The sequence below is a fragment of the Uloborus diversus genome, chromosome 8 (genome assembly GCF_026930045.1).
Source record: "Uloborus diversus isolate 005 chromosome 8, Udiv.v.3.1, whole genome shotgun sequence".
NCBI classification, from domain to species: domain Eukaryota; kingdom Metazoa; phylum Arthropoda; class Arachnida; order Araneae; family Uloboridae; genus Uloborus; species Uloborus diversus.
In genome coordinates this window covers 157,164,042-157,191,180 of record NC_072738.1, presented here as the reverse complement: position 1 = coordinate 157,191,180, position 27,139 = coordinate 157,164,042, and the positions used below count along the sequence as shown (strand labels likewise).

General features: G+C 31.8%; 1 protein-coding gene across 1 annotated transcript; it reads right to left on the bottom strand.

Annotated features, from left to right (window-relative positions):
- Positions 1-21: 21 nt before the first annotated feature.
- LOC129227586 (uncharacterized) lies at positions 22-26,939 on the bottom strand. Its single transcript, XM_054862170.1, has 10 exons — positions 26,898-26,939; positions 21,666-21,900; positions 19,295-19,585; positions 16,904-17,209; positions 13,451-13,660; positions 11,336-11,530; positions 6,256-6,660; positions 2,914-3,128; positions 2,709-2,774; positions 22-264 (listed from the first exon to the last, which is right to left on the bottom strand). Exons 3-10 carry the CDS (start codon positions 19,581-19,583, stop codon positions 145-147), a joined length of 1,806 nt encoding a protein of 601 aa, XP_054718145.1. The 5' UTR covers positions 19,584-19,585; positions 21,666-21,900; positions 26,898-26,939; the 3' UTR covers positions 22-144.
- Positions 26,940-27,139: the final 200 nt, after the last annotated feature.

Genomic DNA, 27,139 nt, shown 5'->3' with positions numbered 1-27,139 from the left:
ATTTCCAATGTATACACACACATATATAATATCACTTTTCAAAAAGTAGATTAGGGATCTTTTCAGATAGGAACATTTCTTCATGAAGAAATATGCTATGCAGTACAAAATTTGAATTCAACTTTCATATCAAACAATACTTTATTATAATACAGGTAATTTTTCTGATATATTTTTTCGTAATTGTGTATAAAGCATAATTATATTTCTGCAATCTTCTTCAGAATCGATATCTTTCCCATAGTTTATTTTTTCTGACACCTCCTGAAAAAAATTGTTTTGTAGTTGGAAGAAATGCTTGTTCTTTTAATGCGATAAACTTTTAATTACTGTAAAAGCAGTTATTTCCACAAGGCTTTAATTTTTGCAACACATGCTCATATCGTACGAGGTTCATATTTTGTCACAGTTGCAAGAACATGAGCCTTGTGAAACCTTTATCCATTGGTTCTGTTCATAAAAAAATTCGCAAAATTTCTGCTTGCAAAATCACCGAAATTATATTTTTCGTGAAAATTACAGCTTGCAAAAATAAGTGCTTTTACTGTACTATAAAAAATATTGTAAGATAAGCAGACTTAAAGTCTATGTACACCTCCAAGGGTAAAAGTGGACTGAAATAAAATTTTCTGAAACTATGAGGAAGCTCGACACTCTCCCCCCAAAAAACTCTACAAATATGCATACAAAAATCATTTTAAAAAGATTTTTTTTTGTTTTTGTTATAATTTTTCAGTTTTAAAAGGTTGTCTGCCCAAAATTTTCGGATCATAAACACCCTTGCACAGTTCGTGCAATTGTGTCAAGAAATTGACATGGGTAGCCGCTTGGAGAGGTTTCACTGTATAAACAAACTTCCTTCTATAATAAGTAGAAGAATATGCAATGAATAATGTACAAGTAGTGCTTGCGATATTTCGAACACAATGAAATGTAACTGCTATGTAATGAATATACAAACTCTGCCTCTATACATATATCAGCCTATAAAAGATGAAGCATATCTCTTTCAACATGAAAATTTTATTTGTATATAGGTCTATGATCGCACACATATACAATACTTGAATCAAACTGCCTTTTAAGCTTAAAGAGTATCAGCACTATTACAATCAGGGTTGGCTTTTTGCCGACAGAAACTGGTTTTTGCCCTGCCAGTGGCAGAAACTGGTTATAACCGGTAAAAACCGGCAGAAACTGGTAGAAACTGGCAAAAACTAGAAAATGTTTTAAATAGCTCTAGTAATTACTTAATGACAGGCAATTAAGTAAAATAAAAAATATAACTCCATTTTGTCATTGCAAAAACTTAATATAATAGTTATTTAATAATTAGTGTAAAAATATGTTAAATAACAAAACTGACATTTCCAAAGCAAAGTAAAATTTATCATAGTTGAAATAGGTATGCGTTAGAAATTTTAGCCTTGTAATGTTGTAAGTAACAAATTTTTCAGTTTGTTGTTTATAATTATTTTGTTTGCATTTAATTTAAAGTGTAATATATATATATATATATATATATATATATATATATATATATATATATATATATATATATATATATATATATATATATATATCAAATATTTAAAACGGATTTGTTTTATTTCATTAAACTCTAAAATTCAAGAACTTCTCATTTTACACTTAATATAACTGAACAAAGCTATTCTAAAAGAGCTTAATCAAGCAGTTACTGATAACCATTTACTCGCCTATATGCTCCATCCAAAGTATTTGGGAGTAAATTTATCATGTAATCAAGAAGAAAGTGCCCGCACTTTACTCACAAATATTAACCCTGATTATGTACCTTATACCATTGCTTTACAAAACAAATCGGCCCCTTTTCCCAAAACCTATTTTTCCAATCACGTGGTAACAACTACTCCAAATACCACATGGTGGTGCAGTTTGAAAAAATGTGCTATAGATGAAAGTTATGTGAATCTTGCTTGTTCTTTGAGAATAATGCCAGCTAGTTCTGCTGGGATTGAATGAATCTTCTCAAATTTTTCCTTTGTGCACAACAAATTGGGAAATTGGTTAGGTTTAGAAACAGCGTCAAAACTTTTATTTTGTTAGAGGCTGCTGCAGTGGGGAAACAATGTAAAATTTGATTTTGAATGGTGGTAGTGTTGTAAATAAATTGTATTTGGGTTAATATTTAATTATTTTTCTTATACATTTTCTATTGTATGTCAGGAGTTGCATTTATGTCATTTTTTGAGTTTCTGCCAGTTTCTGCCATAAATGTGGCAGAAAGGGGTTTTTGCCATGCCGGTTTTAACCGGTTTCTACCAGTGGTTTTTACCGCCTCGGCAGAAACCTGCCAACCCTGATTACAATACATCATTCATCTTAAACATAAAAGATATCACAATTATACTGAAAAAACAGCCAATTCAACAAAATAGACTGATTAATTCTTACAGAACTACAAAACAGAGATTTAATACTTTTATATTCCAATTTAAAAAGGATAATAAAATAAATACGGTAGCGGAAATAGAGGTTTTGTAAGCTAAATGGGGACTTGCTGTATGTAAGTTTAAAAAGTATCAATATTCAAATTATCAAATGCTTAAATAGTTGAATCTTGTAATTTTCAATTTTTTAGTACTCGTGATTGTGTTGTTTAACTTAAAATTCACCCTTTACATACTAACTTCAATAATCACAACATTTTAGTACATATACATTACCTCACATAGTTTGACAATGTAGCCAGGGATGCTGACATATGTTTGTGGGTTTATTTCACATCTCAACTGCAAATGAGAAAAATAGAAATAAAGGTTAGTATTTAAAAAGTTGCTTAAAAATTGCCTTTATTTCACAACTAAAAGGAGAACTAATACTTTTTGAAGCACATAAATTAAATTTGAAAGGAAAATTTAAATGATGTACCTGATGGGATAAAAGTAATTCTAGTGTTGCCATTCTCATTCCAAGTAGTAAATCCAAGTCCTTTGAAATAAGTGTAATCAGTATTGTGCTCTCTATCTTTTCAACGGTGATGGTGACTGGTTTATTTCTGCAAGATAGACTTTCATTGTCTTGAGAAAAATTTCTAACACTTTTCTTCAGCAATATTTTGAATATAAAATCACATGGGCCTGTTTCTAGATGAAAATTGAACAGTTATTATTTTTACATTGCAAAAATGAGAAAAACACAAGTCATTATTTGAATAAAATTCTGCTGATATGTTTCAAAAAATTATTACTTTTTAAATGTTTAGGGAACTGTTTAGCTTCACTCTTGTTGAATACTTGAGCAGGTAAACAATACATTACATTGAGACATAAATGGCTAAATATTATTGTTAACCTAGGTTTGCATTAGTAGGTACAGTCAAAACTCGTTAATGGGCCATTCTTCAAAAAGTGCATCTTTTCTGTCACACACCTTTTACAGTAAAAACTTTAAGGAACAATTCATTTAACAATGATTTTTAATTTCATCAAAAATATATCTATTTAAACCAACCAACATTTTTTAAATAATTTTTATTTTAGTATATTTTTGGTTCACAACATGTGAATTCTCACCTCCGTGGCATTACACACATCTTGTGTGATTGTTTATGTTGCTTAATAACTTGTTTAGTTAAAAGTATATGCTTATTCATTTATTATTCCTTTCAAAAGTGTCTCAAATACTAATTATTTAAGTATATTTAATTTTTCAATATTGTGTTTTAGTTTGTTTCAGTAGGACAAGGAGTCATGTCACACAATAAATTCCCACCTCCGTTACCTAAACACAAAATGCCATTCCTCATTAACATGTGGCAGTAATGACATCAAATTTTATTTTCCATGATACAAGGGAGCCAGCCCCCTTGTTTATTTTAAGCCATAGTTGAAGTTGTGAGATTTTTGTCGGAAATAAAAAGATAGATTTTGCTTTAAAAACTTAATGTGTTTTTTCTGACTTCTCACCTCTGTGGTCTGGCTGGTGGTGTAATGGTAGGCGCTGGCCTTCTACGCCTGTGGACCCAGGTTCTGACCTGGGTGGCCAGTCGCTGGATTTTCGAGATGCAGAAAATCTTCAGCGCCCATGTTGTATGATTATGCGGCATGTAAAAGATCCCTTGAGTATTCCTTTGACTTAGAATATCCCTTGGCTAAATTAAATTCCTAGTGAAATTTCGCATCAAATGAGAGCCCAGGTGCCTCCATCTGGTGGAAACTGGGCGTCAAAAACACTACTGTGTCATGCACCAGCGCCTTAATGATGACACACGAAAGACGGATGCATTGTAGGGGAACGCACTAGGTCTGGTTATCACCCAGACGCCTCTTGAGGTGGGTCTCTTATACAGCCCCATTGGAAAGAAGAAAAAAAACCTCTGTGAACTTGAATTTCAGGAATGTAAATTAATGTTAAAAAAAAGTGAACATGTTTTCATATGCTTAACATGTGCAGATTGTAGCGACGAAGGAAAAAAAATTTCCATGAAAAATGTATCTATTAGGTTTATATTAATGGAAAGATCCTCACCTCCGTGACAGACCTTAACAATGTCATTACTTCTGAGGTGAAAAGAACTGATGGAGGGAAATACATCAATAATAGGCATTCTACCAAAATTATAAATTGCCAGTATATCCTTAAATTTGCTAAACATTATTTTTAATATACATTTGAAACTACTAATTATGCCATACTTTAATTAAGACAGCTTAATGTTACATTCCCACTAATTAATAAAATAGCTGATTGTTTGCACAATTAATAAACTTAATACTTTAATATTAAATTGACCTCAATTTTTAAACATTAAAAGTTTTTTTCTTTTTTTTATTTCCTTGAACAAGGCATTTTTTAATTTGTTGTATTTATGAGTGAAATTATTGAAACTTAGCAGGGCCATTGTTTATGGTTACTTCTAGTAGGTACCACTTTCATGTAAGAATGAAAAAAAAAGAAAACAAAAGGTTTCGAAATTGAAAAATATTTGTGTTCGTATGTGTGTATGTATGTCACATAACTCAAGAACGGTATGTCTTAGAAAGTTGAAATTTGGTACATAGACTCCTAGTGGGGGTCTAGTTGTGCACCTCCTCTTTTAGTTGCATTCAGGTGTTTCTAAAGGGGTCTTTTGCCCCTTTTTGGGGGGAAATCATTGTTAATTTCGATGTAAACTTAAGTGGTGTTATAATTTGGCGGACGCTTGCCAATATATCACCAGTCTTTTGGTCACCAATTTGGCAATTTTTTTTTATTTTTAAATCTGTTTCAATTTGGCCACTGTAAGTGATATTTAGCGAGTAAACTATTGAATCACATTAAAATTGCCAATAATGGGGAAATGATTAAATTGGAGTAAAAGGAAGTCATGTGATGCACACATCAGCTTGTTTTCTTTTATAATTTCAACTTTATAAATACAGTATAACTTTAATTTAACGATTGTCAACGGACAAGAAAAAGTTATCGTTAAATCAAGTATATCGTTAATTTGAGGACCATAGACATTCAGTGCAGTCAAATTTAGACCAGTGAAATGTATCATATATTGAGGAAACCGGGTATCGTTAATCAAAGTTATACTTTAGTTAATTGTTTATTTCTGAGAGATGATTTATTTTTCTTCACTTTCTTAATTTTCTCAAAATAATTTCAAAATTTCATTCAATTTCTTTGAGCCAAATTTCATATCATTAGTAGTAAAATTACATTTTGTTAACTAGACATGAAATTTTAAAAATATTATGGGGTAGCCTGTGGTTCGCAGGCTAGTTTATGAGCACTTTTAATTTAAATTGATTTTTTGATTTTGAGTAGTTATTTAATCCAAGAATTTTATTCTTTATTAAAATTAGAAGGTTATCTAAAAGCATTATGGTAAAGAAGAACAGTATCGACACATGAATTGCATACACACGTAAATTTATTCAAAATAGAAAAAAATAATTTAAAAAATAACATTCCCCCATTAGTTAAAAAAAAAAAAAATAAATTCTTTGTCGAATCAAATATTAATAACTGAAAGAGCAGTAAAATGCATGATCTAATCATATGTACTGTTAAAAGGAACAAAATAACTAAAAAAAATAATAAGTTGTCAAGACCTGGGGTGAGGGTATTGTAACATAAGTGCTTATAGACATTTTAAAATGTCGGTTTTTGCACAAAGTAAACAATTAAGTACTGATATTGCAATAATTTCATTATTTAAAACTTCAGTACTACAGTATATAAACAAAAAGTTTTGAATTTAACATGAAACTAAAAATCAACCTTGATTCTTATCCAAAAAGTCTTGAATACTTGATGTGGGAAAACAAAACTGAAATTTGTTTGGCAGGTCGGTTAAAATATCTATGTTTGACTTCAATAAATTTGAAATAGGTTTTTCCTTTGCTACCTCATTTATTGTTTGTAAAATACTTCTTGAAGAGTTCCAATTATGATAAATTGTTGCCGCATTTGAACTTTTCTTTAAAAAATAAAATTCATGAACTACAAATGTCCGGATTCGAATGTAAGTAGGTAATGATTTTTCCACCAACTTGAAACAATCCAAGCCTTTCCAGTCATATGGTATATTTAATACCAGTCCTACTTCTATCAATAATGGTAATACTGAAGCTGAAGACGGTTGCAGGTCTGATTCATTCAATTCAATGAATAAAGATGGATGATCTAAAAATATAATTGACATGTTATTAATATTTTTAGTATAATAGGAAGGAAATTATCCAGTTATAAAAAAAACACCTTAGTCTTAAGAAAAAATTTTTGGAATTCAATATGAACTGTACAGATACAGAATACCTAAGAAAGTTTCAATGTAAAAAAAATCAAAATGCAGTTCATAAGTTTGCCAAAATGTAAATTAATTATATTACTGCTGCAAAATATACATGCTTTTTGCAGATTGTTATTTTTTTTTCTATGCAGCCGACTATAGTTGGGCCAAACCTAACCTGGCAGACTTAAATTGGGGCACTTTCAATTGTTTCAATGTTTATGCTTCTGTCCGATAACATCACAAATGATGAAATACCATTCTGTGTCGCCATTCACAGAGAAAAATATTTAATTCGTATCTTTACTCACGTGTATTGGCATCAATATGGTTGATAACAAGCATAGAGCGCAATTTTAAATAGCTTCTTGATTATCATAACGTGGAATCGTGGTAAAAAGATGCGGCAAAGTGCATCATTTTGTGATGCCATCCAGACAACGCCTTGTTTCAAAAATCGGACATTTGAAAAAATTAATAGAAAAATAACTGTTGGGAAAATAAAAGTACTTTCTGGGTCCATGTTTTTTCTTTTTTTTGCTCATTCTATCAATTTCAGTGACAAAAAGTACTACTTTTAACTGAAGGAAATAACCCCATTGTTTCAAATATATTTTTTAAACATTTTAAGCTGATTTCTAGGAATAAAATATTTCTCACTCATCTAAAAAATTAGATACGTAAAAAAAAATAAATAAACGAACAAATAAAATAGCAGCACCTTTGAAACAAAGCAGCTAATACACTTTTTTCCATTAAAAAAAATTCTTTAACAACTTTCAAAACAAAAAAATAATAATTAAAATTAATAAGCTCATTAAAACAAATACATCAATCAAAAAAAAAAACGTTTCTTTTTCCCCTGTTGCCAAAAATAATTTTTTAAATGAATTAATGCACTTACCAAAATAAATAAAAATAATTAAAACGTCAACTTAAAGACAGGGGCGTAGCTAAGGGGGGGGTTTTGGGGACAAAACCCCCCCCGAAATGTTTGTCCCAAAAAAAAGGAGAGAGAGAGAGAAAGAAAGAAAAGAGAAGAGAAAGAAAAGAGAAGAGAAAAAAAAGAAAAGAGAAAAGAAAAAGAAAAGAAAAAAAATCAAATTTTTTTTTTCTGAATAACAGTGGTCAAAAATTCACTTCGCTCTCCCCCCCCCCCCCCTCCAGTGCCATTGAAAAATCAGCTAAATGAGTGACCCTCAAGCGTAAAGACGCCTCACTCCTCACTGTGCTGCAACATTTTTTTGATAATTGAGTGAAATTTCACACTTCGCTTTAGAAATGAGATTGATTTATTAAATCCACGTATATGCAGCCTTTTTTTGTCATAGATTCTGAAAATTGTTAAGTATGTTTAATTTTATGAGCGGCGCAGTGGGAATATTACATACAGTTGAATCTGTATGTTTCGAATTTCACAGAAAGGAAAAAAAATCGAGATAAAGAGGTTTTAAGATACGGGGACTTTAAGAAACTTTATAGAAATTTGGAATATGATGGTGAAAATTTGAAATCGATACTATAGACCACATGGGCTCTTGATCAAAATTCCTCTGTATTAGTTTTGTTAGGTCTTTGTTCTATTATTACATTATTATGTGCTTTATTGCCAGTTTAAAGAAACTTTGAGCATATCTTTTTGAAGAAAACGTCTTTTATTGCTTTTTGGTGCCTGATTTTTTCTTTTTCTTGTTTTTTGATTCATTATTTATCCTCTTGAGGTTAGCAATTGCTGCAAATCTAACCTGGTCAATATTCTAGGATTTTCCTTTTTTCTTTACTTGAAAAAATCTTAAACTTCCCTCCTATCATCTTGGTTTTCTTTAAGGAATCATAATTTTAAGAAAGATAGCGATCACAGAACAGTACTAAACCAGATAACAGAGCAAAATGGCTTTTAACTTGAATGACCTTTAACCATGAACTTGAAGTACTCATCCATAAGGCAACTAATACTCAACCTGTGAATTTCCACCCCTTTACTCTTCTTCCAAGAAAGTGCTCGAAACAACTGTCCTTCTCCTTAATTTTCCTAAAAAACCTATTCGTGGAATGCATTTCTCCTTTTTTTGCCCCTTCAGCCCTTTCTGTTTCGAGTTGAAGAAAATGCTTTTGCTTGCTGCTTTGAAGATCATTGGGCTTCGAATCCGAAAATGATAGCATAGCCGGAATTCGAGACATAAGGTTTTTGTTGGCGTTGTGCTGTGATAGTCAAAACGGCCTTTGCTAACCAGAAAATCCACCGCAATCACATCGATTTGTCGAAAATGTCAGCCAGTATTTACTGCGTATTCTTTTAAAAACGTTTAGTCTGAACTATTTAGAATAGTATATTCTAAGTGAACGTTGTTGTATAATGAAGAGAGCAAAACCGATAACAAGCTTTTCAAACCTCCCTCCCCCCCCCCCCCCCCCAAAATGTAAATGACTAAAATGGTTGCTCTAAAAAGAGAAAGTTAACGTCCTCTGAAGAAAACGAAGTACAGTCTGCTGAAGCAGCATTAATTCCATCGAACCCTTCTGAAGGAAATTTTATTTTAATTTAAAAGAAAAACTGCATAGCATTACAGGAATAAAATGTTTAAAAACGAAATGAATCTAGACTGTTCTGTACTATTTCTGTTAGCTTGGTTTGCATTAAAAAGTAGAAAATAAACAAGACTTCTGTTTATAACACTCGAAAATTGTTGTTGCTCTCTCAAATAGATATTTATATAAATTCTAAAGCAGGTAATAAAATTAAAAATAAAAACTTGAAAGGAGAACAGATGGTATGCAGCTTTGTGCAAATAACTTTCTACCGCCTATATTTCTTCCCTCTTTTTTAATTCAAATTTTATTAACTGCTTTAGAACTAGCATAAATGTAAATACATATAAAAAACAACATATAAATATAACGATATGAAAAGTCATTTCATTTTTTGCAGGTTATAATCAAGAAGTCTTTTTTTATTTTATTTCATACTTTTAGTGCGAACCAAGTTAGTACAAATAGTCTGACCACCGATGAGATTAAAAGTCAAACATCCAGTTCACAGGCGGAAATGGATCCATCTATTAGCTTTCAGGGATGCCAGCTTTTGTAGATGTGTGTTAGCCTCTAAATTAAGCAGTCACACTGAAATGAACGGAACACGCTCATCAGATATTTGATTTTCCCCCTGATTTGGATAGACTGGTTTTGACTAGACCTGTTGCTAGAAAGTTTCACTTTAAATTAAATGGAGAAAAAGGAAAAAAAAGTTAAATTTTCCAAAACATTACAAAAAATAAATTAAAAAAAATTCTTTGATTTTGTTTTGTTTGACACAAGTATCGAACTTGGGGCACCCCATTCCAAAGTATGTAAAAGTTCACACACACACACACACACACACACACACACACACACACACACACACACACACACACACACACACACACATATATATATATATATATATATATATATATATAAAATAAAAGAAGTAACCCCCCCCCAAAAGTCGGGTCTAGCTACGCCTCTGCTTAAAGAAATCATTTTCACTGTCAAAAAAAAAAAAGGTCTGCGCATATTTTTATGTAGAAACATAAATGACTTGGAGTTTATCCGTCGAAAACTGAATACCTAAATTAAAGCTTTAGTGTGAAAATAAAAAACAAGTCGTATCAACAAAAAGTATTTCACAGTTAAAACCATAGCTGCGGAGTCGGAGTCGAAGTCAATCTTATTTTGGGATAAAGGAGTCAGTCATTTGTCCTCCGTGCATACATTTTTGCCAAAGCTACGAAGTCAGAGTTGAACTCGGGGAGTCGGAGTCCGACTAACTGTTGGGCACAGGAGTCAGAGTTGGAGTCAGGTGCCCCCTAAATTCTCGGAGTCGGAGTTTGTCATCAAGAGCTATTTCCAGCAAAATTTGTTTGAAGTAAATACGCCTTCAAGTACGGAATCTGCATTGACTTTCAGTTTCCCCGTAATCTCTAATGGTAAGGGATTTGAACTGTTCAAAATTGAATGGAAAATTGTTCAAATCAAAAAGATATTTTACATACAAGTTTTTTATCAAAACCTTTTTTCTACAAAGTTTGAAGCAAATTCGCCTCACAGTTCGGAATAGCCTTGAATTTTCCCGCAGGCGTTAATGTTATCTTTTTTTGAACTGTTCAAAATTAAACAAAAAATAGTTCGAATCAAAAAGTGAAATATGGGAATGAGGTGTCCTTGCCGAGATCTTTCGAAAAAAAAAAAAAATTTGTTCGAATCGGACTATTCACTCAAAAGTTATTGGGGGGGGGGGGGGACAGACAGACAGACATTTTTCCCCATCTCAATACCCTACTTTCTAATTTTTAATTTTTCAATATTTATTTAATTATTATTTTTATTTTTAACTTTTTTTTGTTTTTTGTAATATTTTCAAGATGCATTAAGCCTTTTTTTCATGCTTTTTTCGTCTTTCTCTGACTTTTACTGGGAAAGTAGGCTAAAAAAGAGACCCCTTTTGGAAAAATTGCTCCAGCTAAAATTTTGAAACAAAAAATTTAAAAAGCAGACATTCCCTTAAAAAGAAAAAAAAAAGCATCTTACCTGTTGAATAAGGCACTGTCTTTGAAACAACTTTATAATTCTCACAAAAACATGAATGAGCAGAAAAAGCTACACTCCATAAATCAGGATCAAGGTTTAGCTGTTTTAAACTTTGGAGATTTACATCTAACAAAATCTTCTTAGACAATGCTATTTCTGATGCCGAACATGAGAACTTCTCTTCAAAACAAATTCCTATTTCATAAAATGGGAAAAATTAAATATTTAAAAATCTATTAAAAATCATCAGTAAAACATGAAATTACTCATGACAAAAAAAAAATGATGCTGTACGCATACTTTTGTTTAAATAATCTGTTTAAATAGTTTTTGATTAGAATATTAAATAAAATTAACGCTGGGGTATTCAATAAAAGCTTTACATGAAAAATAAATATTTTCCCCCCTTGTTTTCTTTTCTGATTAATTTGTCATAAAAGCATTCTTCCTGTAATTGTTTATATTCTTTTAAATATGTATTTTCAATATTCTTTTTTCTTATGGAAAAAAAAATATTTCAAAAAAGATTTTGCTGGAAAAAAAAAAACCCTGATAAGCTAAACAATTTTTTAATTTCATCTTTTTCCCCCTTTTTCAGTCTTGAAAACTTGTCTTAAAGACAGAAAAGTGGACAAGTTATTCAAAAAACTGAGTTATATATTGCGTGCTGAGTTCTCGATACTCGACTGTATACATAACTTAAATTTATGGGTTTCGAGTTATTTTTTGTGGTATGCTATTGTTATTTGACAGCTATTAGTGAGGATTTATATGGTTAATTTTAAAATTTGAATGAATCTGTTTAAATTAAATATGGATTTTTCTTGTGCTTATTTTAAAGTATTGTCAGACAAGCAGTAGGTTATGCCTCTTACTGCTTATTGCCCAAGCTTTGCCTTTAATTTATGAGTTGAACCGCACCATTGTTGGGGACTCTCGCTAGTGTCAGGTGAGCTAAATTTATTTCAGCTTCCAGTTTGTTGGCACTCTCAGCTTCAAATGAGATGGCATCTTCCTTCAGCTAGATTATTGACTATTCCAGGCTGATGAGATCATAACAAGGATGAAAACTGCAGTCTCTGGATATCATGACCAGGTTGTCGGTGTCAGATCCCGATCATTCTGATATTCGACATGGGGCACATTTCTATTTCAGGCCCCCACCCTGGAGGGGCCCAAAATATTTGAAGACACTTTCACACAAAATACATTCTGTGCCCCCCCCTCCCCCCCAATATATTCTCCCTTATGCTATTAAAGAAGCAATAAAATATTTCGACACTTGCGTATTGACACAGCTGTGCTAAATTTGGTGGTACCTCCTGTCACAATATAGTATAAAGGTACATTTAAAAAGTAGAAGAGATGATACATTATAATTATATAAGATGTGGTTAAACTTTGCCTGTAACCGTAAACATAAATGTTATCTATGATATAACTTTTAATAGTAAATACAGACTAAACTGGGAGTGGGTTTTGGGATTTGCAAAAGATATCAAATTTTTAAGGGGAAATTATATCAACAAATAAGAGATTTTTCCCCTTATATTGGCATTTGCAAAAATATCAATGATATCATTGTACTCTAGATTCTGAGTGAAATTATCATTTATTTTTAATTACTATGATAAATTAGGGGGATTTTGGGCCCCCTGAAATCTAAGAGGAGGGGCCTGTGCCCCACGTGCATGGAGTTTTGCCTTAAGGGCGGCAACTTACTGCTTAACTAGTTCCCCTGTATGTGGATGGGTGAGCAAGTGAGTGCAAGTGTGGGCGTTAAAGTTTGTGAAAGGCTTTGAATAGTTATAGAAATGGCTGTCTCTTTAAAACATTGTCTAACAGGGGGTTTTGTGCTTTTATGAACCAGGGACATTCACTGGACAGGACCAGAGTTGGCCGTTGAAGAGGATATGAAGGAAAATTCATTTTATTTTGGAAAAATAACTAATTTCATTGGACTGGTGGCCATTTTGAGCTATTACTGCAGAAGAAGAGGGGGGGGGGAGGGAACAAGAGAGTTCAAAGGTTGTCCAATAATTGCTTGGTTTTCAAGTGCTTGAACTGCATAATACTATAAAAATACAAATGAACTTGGTCTTGAATGATAATTACCTTTATGTTTTAAAGATGCAAATACTGTTAATGCAGCAAAGAATCTACGTTGAAGAGACTGAATAAAAATCAGTTCTTTCATTATTGTACTTTGATGCAAACACTGGGCCATGATTGTAGGCAAGGACAATAAATGATCACTTTGTGTTTCTACAGCTTCATATTTAGCTAAATACAAATTTCCAATACTGGTTCTCAGGAGAATGAGTCCTATAAAAAATATATATATCTTTATACATAAAGGTCTAATCTCTGTCCGGATGTCCGGAGTAAACTTCAAAACTACTGGAGGGATTTTAATCATTTTTTCACCATAGGTAGCTACATAATCGGGGAACAACTTAGGCTATAATTTGTTCCTTAAGAACTTAGTTTAAAAAAGTTATGGTGGAAAACAGCAAATTTCATGTAATTTCCCCATTAAATGATTAAATATAAAATCCATTGTTGGGAAAATTCGTTGCCTAACAACAGCAATATTAAAAGTAATCATAATGTAAATTTTGAATCAATTCCTCTCTGGAGCAAGCATGACATTGCTTTCTTAGAAGTTGCATTCTCATCTTTATACATAAAGGTCTAATCCCTGTCCGGATGTCCGGGGTAAACTTCAAAACTACTGGAGGGATTTTAATCATTTTTTCACCATAGGTAGCTACATAATCGGGGAACAACTTAGGCTATAATTTGTTCCTTAGGAACTTAGTTTTCAAAAGTTATGGTGGAAAACAGCAAATTTCATGTAATTTCCCCATTAAATGATTAAATATAAAATCCATTGTTAGGAAAATTCGTTGCCTAACAACAGCAATATTAAAAGTAATCATAATGTAAATTTTGAATCAATTCCTCTCTGGAGCAAGCATGACATTGCTTTCTTAGAAGTTGCATTCTTATCTTTATACATAAAGGTCTAATCCCTGTCCGGATGTCCGGGGTAAACTTCAAAACTACTGGACGGATTTTAACCATTTTTTCACCATAGATAGTTACATCACCATATGTAGAGTAAAGAAATATACATAGAGAGGCCCTGTCTATGGTAAAAAGGAGATGAAATTGAAGCCGGAATTGTGGGGTACAGCGGTGCAATGATTAGCTGGGTTATGATAACGTGATTGCTTCGCGAGTATAGTTTTCACCAACCTCGCAAAGAGACCGTATAAAGTAGCTGGCGGATTGGTTTGCATTTTAATTCATGTATTAATGCAATTTCAAAAACGTGCTCCATAAACTTGCAACAATATCTAAGTTTAAATTAAGAGCCAATTGAGATTCAGTAATGGAATGTTTTGAATCAAGATGTATCTTAGCAAGAAGCTAAGGATCTTTGGATACAGCGGTGCAACTTCCGGCTTCAATTTCTTAGTATAGCAGGGCCTCTCTATTTATTTTCTTTACTCTATGTGATTAAACATAAAAGTCATAGTTACAAAAATTCGTCGCCTAACAACAGCAATATTAAAAGTAATCATAATGAAAATTTTGAATCAAGGCTTCTCCGGAGCAAACATGAGTTTAAAGTCATTTAAACATTTGGAAACTACTTTTCGCACCCTGAGGGTAGGAGAGCTTTAGTTCAGAGTTAAAGCTTATAGTAGAGAGCTTTTTTTCTTTTCTTTTGTGTGCGTGTGTGTACTATTTAATTAAATGAAGCACGCCCACGGTTTTTTTAGTGATCTTTGTTTTTGTTAGTTCATATTTTGGAAATTCTTCAAAATTTTAATATGCTTAAATTCGTGCTTTCGCTTCTAAATGAATATTCGTTGGTTCTTTACACTTATTGCTATTTTACTTTTATGAGTAAGGAAGAAGCTCGATTTTTAATCACGTCAAAGCGGTGTGTTTTGAGTTCTTTCAGTTAAAACAGAAAACGAAAGAAAGTAGCGATTGTTTCTTACAATTATTACTGACCCAGGCAACGCCGGGTACATTTGCTAGTATATACATATATTTTTGAAAGAAGTAAAAGTAGCTTTAAGAAATTGAAATGATTGTTAAAGGTAGTTAAAAGCATAACGGAAGGCAGCTTGTTACAAAGAAAAATGTTTAATTAGTTGTTTCAATCAAATTTGTAGTCTCTATATGTAAACTATTAATCTTTTTCCAAAATTGCCGATTTTTATACTCGAATTTAAAAGCACTTTTAAACAAGAATATAGAAGTAAAAAGATTTTTAAAATGCCCACAAATATATGGTTGCTTAAGTTCAGTCTTGAAATATTTTTTTTTTTTTTTTGGCAACAGTTAAAAAGCGGAAGTATGATAACTTGATAATTACTATTATTTTTCATTGTTTTTGGTAACAATATAAAAACAGAAGAGAATGCAGAGATTATGATGGAAAAGAAAGTAAACTGAGAAATAGTCTTTAAAAATTAACAAAAATATAATGAGCTGTATCAACTTGCATAAAATAAATGTACGTCGGCTTAAAAAAAAATAAAAAAAATAACAAATAAAAGTCACACAGCACTGTAATGCCTAATTTAATTTAAAACAAATACTAATAATAATTAAAAATAATTTTCAAAAAACCGACCCTGATAGCCAACCTTTGTAAGTCAGAATATATAGAAAATTTTAATGTTTTCATAACGATATGGGAAAAAAAAAAAGAAAAGGAAAGATGATCAAACCAAGTAAAATTTACTAGTTGCAAAAGCAGAATTAAAAGGAAAAACTAAAAATCCTTTCAAAAGCTTTTCTTATATGCTAAAGTAAATTCAAAATATTTAATTTGTAAACAAATAGAAATTAGCAACACATAAAAGTTTTAAGCCAACAATGACATTGTAACTAATCATGTGAATCAAGTCCCAGATTGTGTTTAAAATCTGTTAAAAAAGTTCGATAATTTGAGTTCAAATACTTGGAAGTTCTAGATAAATTTCATCAGATGCAGAAAGATCTGCCTTTTTTTTTTGATACTAGTACTTTAAATATACAAGTTTGTTTTCACAACCAAAATCACAAAAAAAGTTAATTTTTAAGGTTTTTAATTATTATTCTTAGTAATTTAAGTCATACAAAGACGAGACCTAGCTAAGAACATTCTTGATCAGGCTTCATTTCCAACAAAGAAAGAATTATTAAAATCATTTCATTCATTTAGGTGCTACGGGACCACAGACAGATACACAGGTACGTCAAACTTATAACATTTTTCTTTGTTTCATAAAGGGTTAGTAAGTAGCTAAACAGAATATCTACACATCATTTAAAGCATTACCATTTTTTACAAGTTAAGCTTTTTACCTAATTAAAATTGATAAAAACTGAGACTGTGGTCAAATATGAAAGCATTAAACATGTTGAGTAATAAAAATATTCATTTTTTTAATCTTATCAAAATTTGGCAAGCAATATCTGCTGCACACGCACAAAATATTAATAACTATTATCTATGTTTAATCAGAGCTAAAAAGATTAGTTAATAAATAAATAACTTACCAATTTCTTTATCAACAACTACCATAGATATTATTCCACTTAGGTCCAACTTTCTTGAGGAAATTTTAAGCTCTTTCTTCTCTAAAGTATCTACTGTGCATTTTGATGAATATAAATTTCCTGCTCTACAAATATACAAAATAGTCTCACCAAACAAAATGGTTTCTTTAATTGAAACTTGTATATATGAAGTGACAACATAAAGAGATTTTCCCGACTCAACTTTAGCTGCATTAGAAAATAACTTTTCTGCTGCCAGCAAAGCTAGTTTTCCAAAAGAGCCAATAATAAGTAAAAATCCATGACCTACAAAAATACATTAATTTCAATATAATAAACAGATTCAATTATTATACATTTTAGTCCAGCAAAACAAAGTTCACATCATCTAGACTTTTTCATTAAGAAAAAAATATTCAACTTGCATTTAAAGGGAAAATATGCAAAGCAAAATTAACACTGTTTAAGAAATAAATACAGTATCCCCTCGTTATATCGCGCCTCGTTATATCGCTCATTCGGATGTATAGCTCTTTTCTTCTGTCTCCCGAAATATTTAAGCTTAAAATAAGAAATAAACTTCGCTTTCAGTTTGAAACCAATTCTGAAAACATATGGTATTGCTTAGAGAAGGTATCTTTCTTTATTTCCTGTCATCCGAATGTACATACTGGCGCAGTATATTTCAGTTTCAAGTTCGTAAACTACTAAACATCTTTTGTATTGATACATTGCCTTTACAATGGGTGACAGACATCAAGCAGGTGTCAGCCCATGAAGAAGAGAACATACGCTCTTTTAGTACAGAAAAGCTTTGCGCTTGGTTGCACAAACCCGGATTTGCATCAAAGAAAGGAAGAATGATCTGGACGGGCAAAATAGTTCTCTGTAAACAATGTGACAGCAGGTCAAAAACGGATCAGAAAGTCTATTGGGAATAACAGGGTATTTGAATGCTCACTCTTATGATGTCTTCATTCCCCATTTGATTTTTTTAACTTACTGATGGTGAAAATTTACTTAAATTTCAATCATGTTTAAATATCAATACGTGTGATAGTATATTCGTGAACTACATCGAGACCATTAGAAAATTATTTCAAAAAGAACCGAATGTTAATTTACTTGTGTATTTGGACTTATGACTATTTCTAATGACCTCCGTTACATCGCGCTTTCGGATATATATCGCTCTTTTTGTTTGTCCCCCGAAAAGCGCGAAATAAAGAGGGATTACTGTACCGAAATGGCTAGTAACAGAAACATGTAAATATGTTTCAGAATTTTTAGAGAAGAAAAACACCTTTTGTTCTCCTTTTGTCATTCGATACCTAAGCTCTAAACCAGGGTTTCTCAACCTTTCTGGGTTTGCCCTTTCTTTCGAACACTGATGAGAGCTAGACTTCCCTACTCTATCAGATCACCATTGTGATTCGCACAAGAGCAGAACCAAAATTTGAAACTGATGATAATTGGGACAGCTGAAGCTGGTTATTTTATAAAAAATATAGATTATTTTGGACACAAAATTCATTACTCTACATAACTTCATTATGAACAGTTTTATTAAAACACATGAAATAGAAGAACTAAATACAACTAAATTTGAAAAAATATTAAAAATTAATTTGAATTTTGACATCTGGAAGTCTAAATTATGTTTTTTGCAATCATGAGTGTATGTGTGTATGTAGGCGTGTGTGTTTGTGTCTGTCTGCAGGTATGAGTGCGTGGGTATGTGTGTGTGTGTAGGTGCGTGCGTATGTATGCGTGTAGGTGTGTGTAGGTGCGTGTGTGTATATGTGCATGTAGGTGTGCATGTGTGTGTAGGTGGGTATGCATGTATGAGTGTGTGTTTGTCTGTGTGCAGGCATTAGTGTGTGGGTATGTGTGTAGGTGTATGTCTTGTAAAAACTTGAATCTCGGGTTTCTGTTAGTGTCTATAATTGTAGGATATTTTGACTTTATGCCTGCTAATGTTACAAAATACAAATTCAGAAGGATATGTGGACAAATACTGCACTAAAAACTTCAGCAATAATGTCAAAAATATCTATATGCAACATCAAAATTGAGTAAGTTTTAGTTACTTTAACTTTTTTATTTTTAGAATACTTTCACGCCTCCCTTGAAATTCATTTGCGTTCCTCAGATTGAGAACCACGGCTTTAAAATACATAAAGCAGCAATGTAACATACATAAACAATATGTGTGTAGAACTTTTAATAAAATATATTACTTAAATCCCTAAAATATTTGGTTGGTACTAATTTTCCTTTCTTCGCTAGTTACTTTAAACTCATATTTTTACCATCACTTATGCTATAAATGCATAACTGAATTCAGAAAGGTTGAAATTTTTGTCTTGGTAAAAAACTTTCATACATTACCTTCAACATTTTCTATTTTCTCCATAAAATGAATATTAGCAACCGGCTGTTTTAAATCATACATGAGTTGCAATTCTGTATTTCTCTCAAGTGTTTTTCTGGATAAAGAGAAAGAAGTCCACATAATTTTGCCATCTGAAAGGCCAACTAGGCACACACAATTGTTAGACGACAGATTAATTTCAAAATATTTTTCAAAAATACTGTCCTTGGAGTAACTAAATTTTGGACAAGCTATACTTTCAGGTTGAATAATAACTACAACTGGTTTAGAGTGGTTTTCAGTCATTCCTAAAAAATAAATAACATAAAATAAATAAAATAGGTTAAAACTAAATGAATACATAGCAAGCAATTTAACTCTTTCGTTAAACAAGCTAAGTTAAAAAGTTTCCTTCTAGAATATCAAATGCAAATAAGTCTAATTTTAAAATGTATTTTACCTAATTATTTTTGTTTTAGTAAAAATCATCATCATTGAACTAAAAAACTGTGAATTATATCACATAAGAGTTTATAAAAGTTTCAAAACACAAAATTCAAATTTTGAGAAATAGTGTTATGTTCATAATGTGCAGAGTCGAAATAATCTTTTGTAAAAACTATTTTGAAAAACAATTATTGCTAAAATTTAGAAAATTATGGATTGTTTAAATGACATGAAAAAGAAAATTCAACTGTCACAAATAACTAAAAAGAAAACAAACTAGTAAATAAAATAGAAATTAGAACATATTACAAAAGTTTGAACAATTAGTTTTTAGATAATTCAACGCTTCTTGATACACTTCCATCTCAAAAATATGCAAACTGATGAAACATGAAAATTATAATGTAAAAAATATTTAACATAATTTCCACAATCCTTTTTATTAGAGACGTACCGAGTACTCGGTAACTACTCGGTACTCAGCCTACTCGGCCAATTTGACGAGTACTCGATACTCGGCGAAATTCTGATCAGATACTCAGCCAATACCGAGTAGTTTTAAAAAATTGAATATTGTCCAAGACAGATACTAAAATTTATATAAAAAAAAAGAGCAAGCATTATATTCTGCAATCATTTACAATTAAAACTTATAAGTCAAATTTAAATTTTCAGAATAATGAAGTTTGTAATGCTTCAATGGAATAAATCTTTATTTTAATGTCCCCAAAGTAAATAAAACTTATTTATTAAAAATTATGCAAAAAAGGTATACAAAAAAAAATTGTCCTGTTAGTGTCTGCATTAGAGGGGTTTTACTGTAATTTGTTTTAATTCCAACTTGATTATCATACCTTTTATTTATTTATTTAAAAAAAAAATTTTTTTTGTTAAAATTTTTGACACAAACAAAATTGTCTATGTAATGCGTACTTAAATTTCAGCTGGAATTTAGTTTTAAAAACTATTATATGGACAAGGAGGTCTATACTACTATTCCAATAAGTTCAAAGTTCATCACATGTGTGTCAGTGGTTCTACTTAAAACATAATTGGTACTCGGTAACTCGGCCGAGTAGTAAAAGGCCGAGTACTCGGTAACTCGGTACTCGGCCGAGTAGTGAAAGGCCGAGTACTCGGTACTCGGCCAAAGTGCTACTCGGTACGTCTCTACTTTTTATTATTATTATTATTTTATTTAATTAATTTATTTTTTGTTACAACAAAACATGTTTATTAGCCGATAAATTTATACAAAAAGCTGGGGTGGGGGTGGGAGGGGAGATATTATATTTCAACCCAGGTTACAAAAAAAAGACCTTAGTTAAGTTCAGTACATCAAGTTTTTAAATTATAATGAACATGGATTCATGGAAGTTTTATATGTTGCATTTTCACATTCATATAAGTTGTAGAGAAAAATCTTACATGGTAAAAACAACAATTTTGAAATCAGCTGTGCCTTTTTTACTCTAAAACTACCTCATAATCCAACTTAACTAAAAATTATGTTAAAAATTGTTCCTAGTGGTTATTAATACATTTTCATTAACTAATTGAAACATCATTTTGTGCTGAGGCTGCATTAATAATAATTAAAAAAATCTTATCTTAGTTTTATGGTCCATGCAGAGTTACAGTAGCTTTGCAACTCCTCTTTTAAAATATTTCTTTTTCAGTCAAGTTTCAACTTTTATTATCTGTTGTTTTTATTTAGACCTGATTGCATTTTTCATTAAGAATTTTATTTTTTTAAACCTTAATGTAATTTAAGTGTAAGAAATTAATTTTCAATATTATTGAAAAAGAGAAAAAAAGAATAAAACCAGTAATACCTTGATCAGAATGAAAAACACCAGAGGTTTTGACCAAACTCAAAGGAATATTAAGAATAGAGACAAATTTTGGAGAAAAACCTCTTGAACTTTCCTCAACACTTACAAGCTGCAAATTCCACGACAATCTTGGAACATTTTCATAGCAAAGGAGAGTGTTTTGTTCACTTAAAAAACTTCGAACAAAAAATTTTTCATTTGGTAAATTGCTTTTGTTGTGGAATTTTGGTATCCAAACATTTAGTTCCTGCATCATTTGAAATGTCTTATGGTCAATATCAACATCCATAAAATCTTCCGATGTTGCATCTTTGATCCTTAAACCTTCTTTCACTGCAGATCTGGAAAAAAGACAAAATTAACAATAAATTTGAACATAAGAAGCATCAGCAGTTAAAATTGAATTGATTAGGAATAGGTAGAGCCAAAGGCTTTCATGCTGACGGCCCAGGCTCGAATCCTGATAAGGGCATGAAAGTTATTGATCAGTGCAGCAGTTTTTCCAACCATGTCTAATTGTGTTTGAACCCACAAACAGCTGAAGGTTACCTAACGATCCATTTGGGGCATTTCGTTCCTGGGCCCTTTAACTAAAAGCACAACACGGTTGTTTGGGTCGCAACCAAAGTACAATCAAACTTGCTTATGATGAGCCCTGATTTAATGAGAATCCAGATTTGACAAGGAAATCAGAAATATTTTTGGTTGGTACAACGTTATTGCTATAACTCGCTTTAAAGAGCAAACCCTGCTTAAAGCGATAAACACTTTTGCGACTCATAGAATTTCTATTGACTTTGAACTCAACTTAACCTTAAATAAGAAAATTAAAAGAAAATTAGTTTGAATTTTGACATCTTGAATTCAAATTATGTTTTTTGCAATCACGGGTGTGTGTGTGTGTATGTAGGCGTGTGTGGGGGTGTATGTTTTTTTATGTGTAGGGGGTATGTGTGTAGGCATGTGTGTTTGTGTTCAGGCATGAATGTGTGGGTAGTTGTGTGTATGAGTGTTTGTGTGTGGGGAGGGGGAATGTGTAGGCGTATGTGTTTGTGTCCAGGCATGAGTGTGTGGGTAGTTGTGTGTAGGTGTCTGTATGTGTGTGTAGGTATATGTATGCATATATATATGTTGTGTTTGTGTGTGTGTGCATGTATGTATGCGTGTAAGTGTAGGATATTGACACAACCTGGAGACGGTTTTCGCTGTAGGAGCTGCATCGTAAGGCGGCCGGTCGACGGTGATGCTGCAGAGGGTGTTGGTGGGAAAATAAAAAGATAGGACATCAAAACAGTCAAGTGAGAACAAGAAGCAATCGTGATTGCTCAAAAAAAAAAAAAAAAAAACTTTAACAAAACAATGTCAAACAAAAGTTAGTAATCCGTCTTAATTCTGAAAAGAAGGGATGACAGCCTTTTTTTTGTGTAAGGGGAGGGGGGGGGGGGATATTATAGAAGTTTTAGAAAATTATATATTTGTTGTTGCCGATGTTATTAAGCAAAAAATATTCACCAGGAAATCTATTGTAGCTCAAATTCAAGCTAATGCAGATGGAAAACATAATGAAATTGGAGATGATAATGACACTACACCCAGGGGCGGATCTAGGGAGGGGCTACAAGACCATGGCTCCTCCCAAAACCTTGTAATAGTAGGAATTTTTTTAAGATGAATAAAAAGAAAGAAAATATTATGAAAAAGTAACAAAATGTAACAGATGTGTTTTACTTCAAAAGAAATTTAGGTTTTAGTTGGGAGAGAAATTACATCCCTCTAATCAAAAACAGACCAATTATTTCCAAAATTTTGCTCTACCATTCACGACATTTCTTGATTACAACTTTAAACGCTTAGGCAATCTGTAAATACTGCTCTCCTTAGAGTACACTTGTTGCTCATGAGACCAAAGAGAGACTTACATTTTTATGGCTTTAATTTCGAAAATGTTCCCATGTTCCTCCACAAATGCCACGAAAAATAATTACAAATTTCATTTTTTGACTTCAATTTGGAAAAACTTTTAACGTAGATTAGCTTACCCAGCCCTTATCCCTTCACTTAACTAAAAGCGGCTTAAATGGCATTTTTTGGATTTTAAATTGCAAATGACTTCCCATAGGATCCCCCCCCCCCCCCCGGCTAATAGAGTGATGATAGCTTTGAAAAATGAGGTTTTTGGATGGAGAGCTCACGAATCTTCTATCCCTTTCTCTAATACTTCTAAAAATAGCTTGATATTGGATTTTTAGAGCCTCAATGGCAAAATATTTCTAGGTATCTGATGAAATTTCAAGGACCCTTACTCTCCTTACAATGTCGGCAAACAATGCCTAAAGGTGCATTTTTAGATTCGAGAGCAGAAGAGCACATACCCCCTCTTAATTTCTAAACATTCCAACCACAGAATATTTCGGTTTCTATAAGTTTCATTTTAAAAAATTATTTTGGGGTCAGCAACATGACTTTTCTTTTTGCATCATCTAAAATAGCCTAAAATATATTTTTAGGACCCAGATTTAAAAAAATTACTTGGAAATTTGATTTTGAAACATTTTTGGGGATAATAACTAAATCCATCCCCCTCACCTAACATCTTTAAAGGTAGCATAAAATTGAGTTTTTAAAACATCATTTAAATAAAACTTTGTTCAAATATTTTGGATGTTCCCTTCCAAAATGATCGGCTAGATCCGCCACTGACTACCATGTGAAAGATTTCACACTTCAATGGTTTATGGTTTTCACAACTTCAGTGCCAGTGATGCAAATGACTATGTTTTAGAAGTCATGACTAACAAGCTTACTGGTTCCTCGAATAATAACACAACAAGAAAGAGGTAATAAGACAGTTCAAAGGAAATTAAATTCTTTGGAACTGAACAGGAAAAAAAAAAAAAAACAACAAAAAACAAAGACAAAGCAAGGATGTGTGAATTTTTATGATTTTTTTTTTCTTTTTCGAATTGGTTCTTCATGAGCACTAATCAGCAATATTTTGGTCCCTTCAAGCTTGTTATAAGTGAGTTTGATTGATACTAATTATTAATTAGTTCCCATGGCTTTGAATTTTATTAGGTAGTTAAATTTAAAAATAGATAGTTAGAATAACATATTAATAAATATAGAAGAGACAACCAGCAACAAGTTCTAAGCTCACCTAAGTCATTTATTGGAAAGGGTTCAAAGGCGGGCTGAGGCTAATAAATGAACTTTCTCATTTAGACTATGACTCCACGTTTTTAAGGCTAATCATGTACAGTCTTGAGCAAAGAAGAGACCGAGGGGACATGATTCAGTTGTTTAAATTTATTAAAATGAAAGATGTTACGGGGGAGCTGAAGTTTTGCACTGAAAACAGGACAAGGGGTCATTGTTTTAAGCTATTTAAATCTCAGGCTAACATGGATGTTAGGAAAAATTATTATTTTAGCAGGGTAGTGGAACCTTGGAACAGCTTACCAGAAGAGGTGGTAATGAGCACGGGAGTAGATAGTTTTAAGAGGGACATTGATCTTCACTGGGGATTGTAAATTGACTAGGACCAGTCTAGCTGGGCCCAGAGCCTGTTGCTGGTCGTCACTTTTGTATTTGTATTTAAGAAATTTTGGCAACTTGGCGTTAAATTTTGGCGTTACTTCAAAAGGTGGGGGGGTTTTTGAGATAAGTAGGTGTTAAAGATCGTGATGCACAAGGTGAAATTGAAGGGTTTTGGGGCAGAAATGTGACAAGCCACAAGGAGTGACATTTCAATCAAAATTTTTGTTTCTCAAAGCTAAAATAGAAATAAACATCACAATGGATAGTGTCATTTGGAGAAAAACATATTTGGTTTTAGTATATTGCAGAGCATAAAATGTACCTTTGAAAAATTCTACAAATATTTTTTATAAGTTGGAAATTGGCCAACTGAAAATTCACACCATGTGGCTTATCTATCATTCTTTTCCCGAGCCCTTCAATTACACCAAAGACCACCAGAACGCATATAGCAGATATCAGTATGAGCAGTAGCGTAACTAGGGGTTGGCAGCAGTGGCTCTCGCCAGGGCACAGCAGCGAGGGGGGCGGCATTTTGACTGATTTAAAATAATAATAATTAATTTTTCAAAAAAAAAAAAAAAATGATCATATGAGCAGAGAAATGCTTTTATAAATAAAAATAAAAGTATACAAAAAAGTCTCCCAAGAAAAAGAGGGAAAAATAAAACAATCCTTATTTTTGAAAAAGAAAAAAAAAAGGGGGGGGGGGGTTCCCGTGGTGTGAAATTCTATTCCGATTTATTGAGTTAGCCAAAGGCTAATACACACAATTTGCACACTAGGGAGCGGTGGTAGAGAGCATTTTATGCATTTTTTTCGGGAGGAGATGATATTGTGCCACGTGTCGTTTGAAGTGCGTAGTTTTTCTTTGGTCAAGTATTTAATCTCATTATAATAAATAATAAAAGGTCTTAGTTGAACAAAATATTGGGAGGCCTTAATTAGCGAATATATAGTACTTTTATTTTGCCTGTATGTAAACGGTTGTGTTTTTGAGTCAAAATTTCAGATTAGCAATGTTTTTTGTATTTTCTTTGCCCTCCTAATTATAATATAATTTTTCAAATGCTTTGATTTTTATTTAATAAAAAAAAGGTTTCTTTCTTTCTTTTAGTAAGTGTGTAAATTATGTTTATTGTACATTTTCCTAATGGCTTGAAACAAATTCTATTAAAAGTTTAAGCTGTTGAAAAAATAATAATAATAAATACATTGTTAAAAATGGAACTGAATTTTTTTTTTTTTTTTTTTTTTGTAAATTATTTTTATTTATTAACGAATACAAAATATTATTGGTTTTATTGAATTTATGTGAAATGGTGGGGGGAGAACTAAAATTTTTGGGAAGAGAATTCTGAATGTGCCGAAAGAAATCCCAATTTTACCGAATGATAAAATTTGATTATGCACACATATACATATATAGCATCTACTGCAAAGGAAAATTGAGCGTCATTGAAAATAATTTAAAAATAGAAAATAAGAATATTAAAGTTTAATATTGTCTCCTAATTAGTTAATAGTCCCCCCCCCCAAAAAAAAAACTTTGGAAGGTCATAGTGACCTCCCATTGGGACAACACTGGGGGGAGGGGGGATTTTCTGAAGTTTGCCAGGGGCATCAGACTCCCAAGTGATGTTACTGAGTATTAGTTAACTTTAGCATAAAGTATTATTTTTCTGATCACTTGTTAGTTGAGAGTAAAAACTATAGACAATAAAAAATAAATTTGTGATATTAAACAGAAATGGCCACAATATTTGTTCATAATGGAAATAGTAAACTGAAATTGACTTACTCCAAATGAGGTTTGATGTTTAAAACAGCTTCATTTGTCAAAGCCCATATCTTTTCATCAGTACTCAGCAATTCGGAGACATTACAGGGTAAACAGAAGGTTTTCTAAGTTAAAAATAATAAGAAACATTTGTAAAAACTTAGAAATTTTCAGCACAATACACACCAGGACCTACAAATAAGCAATATATTACTCTCCTAAATAATAATTTCATTTAAGTTCTGTATTTTATGCAGTTAAAG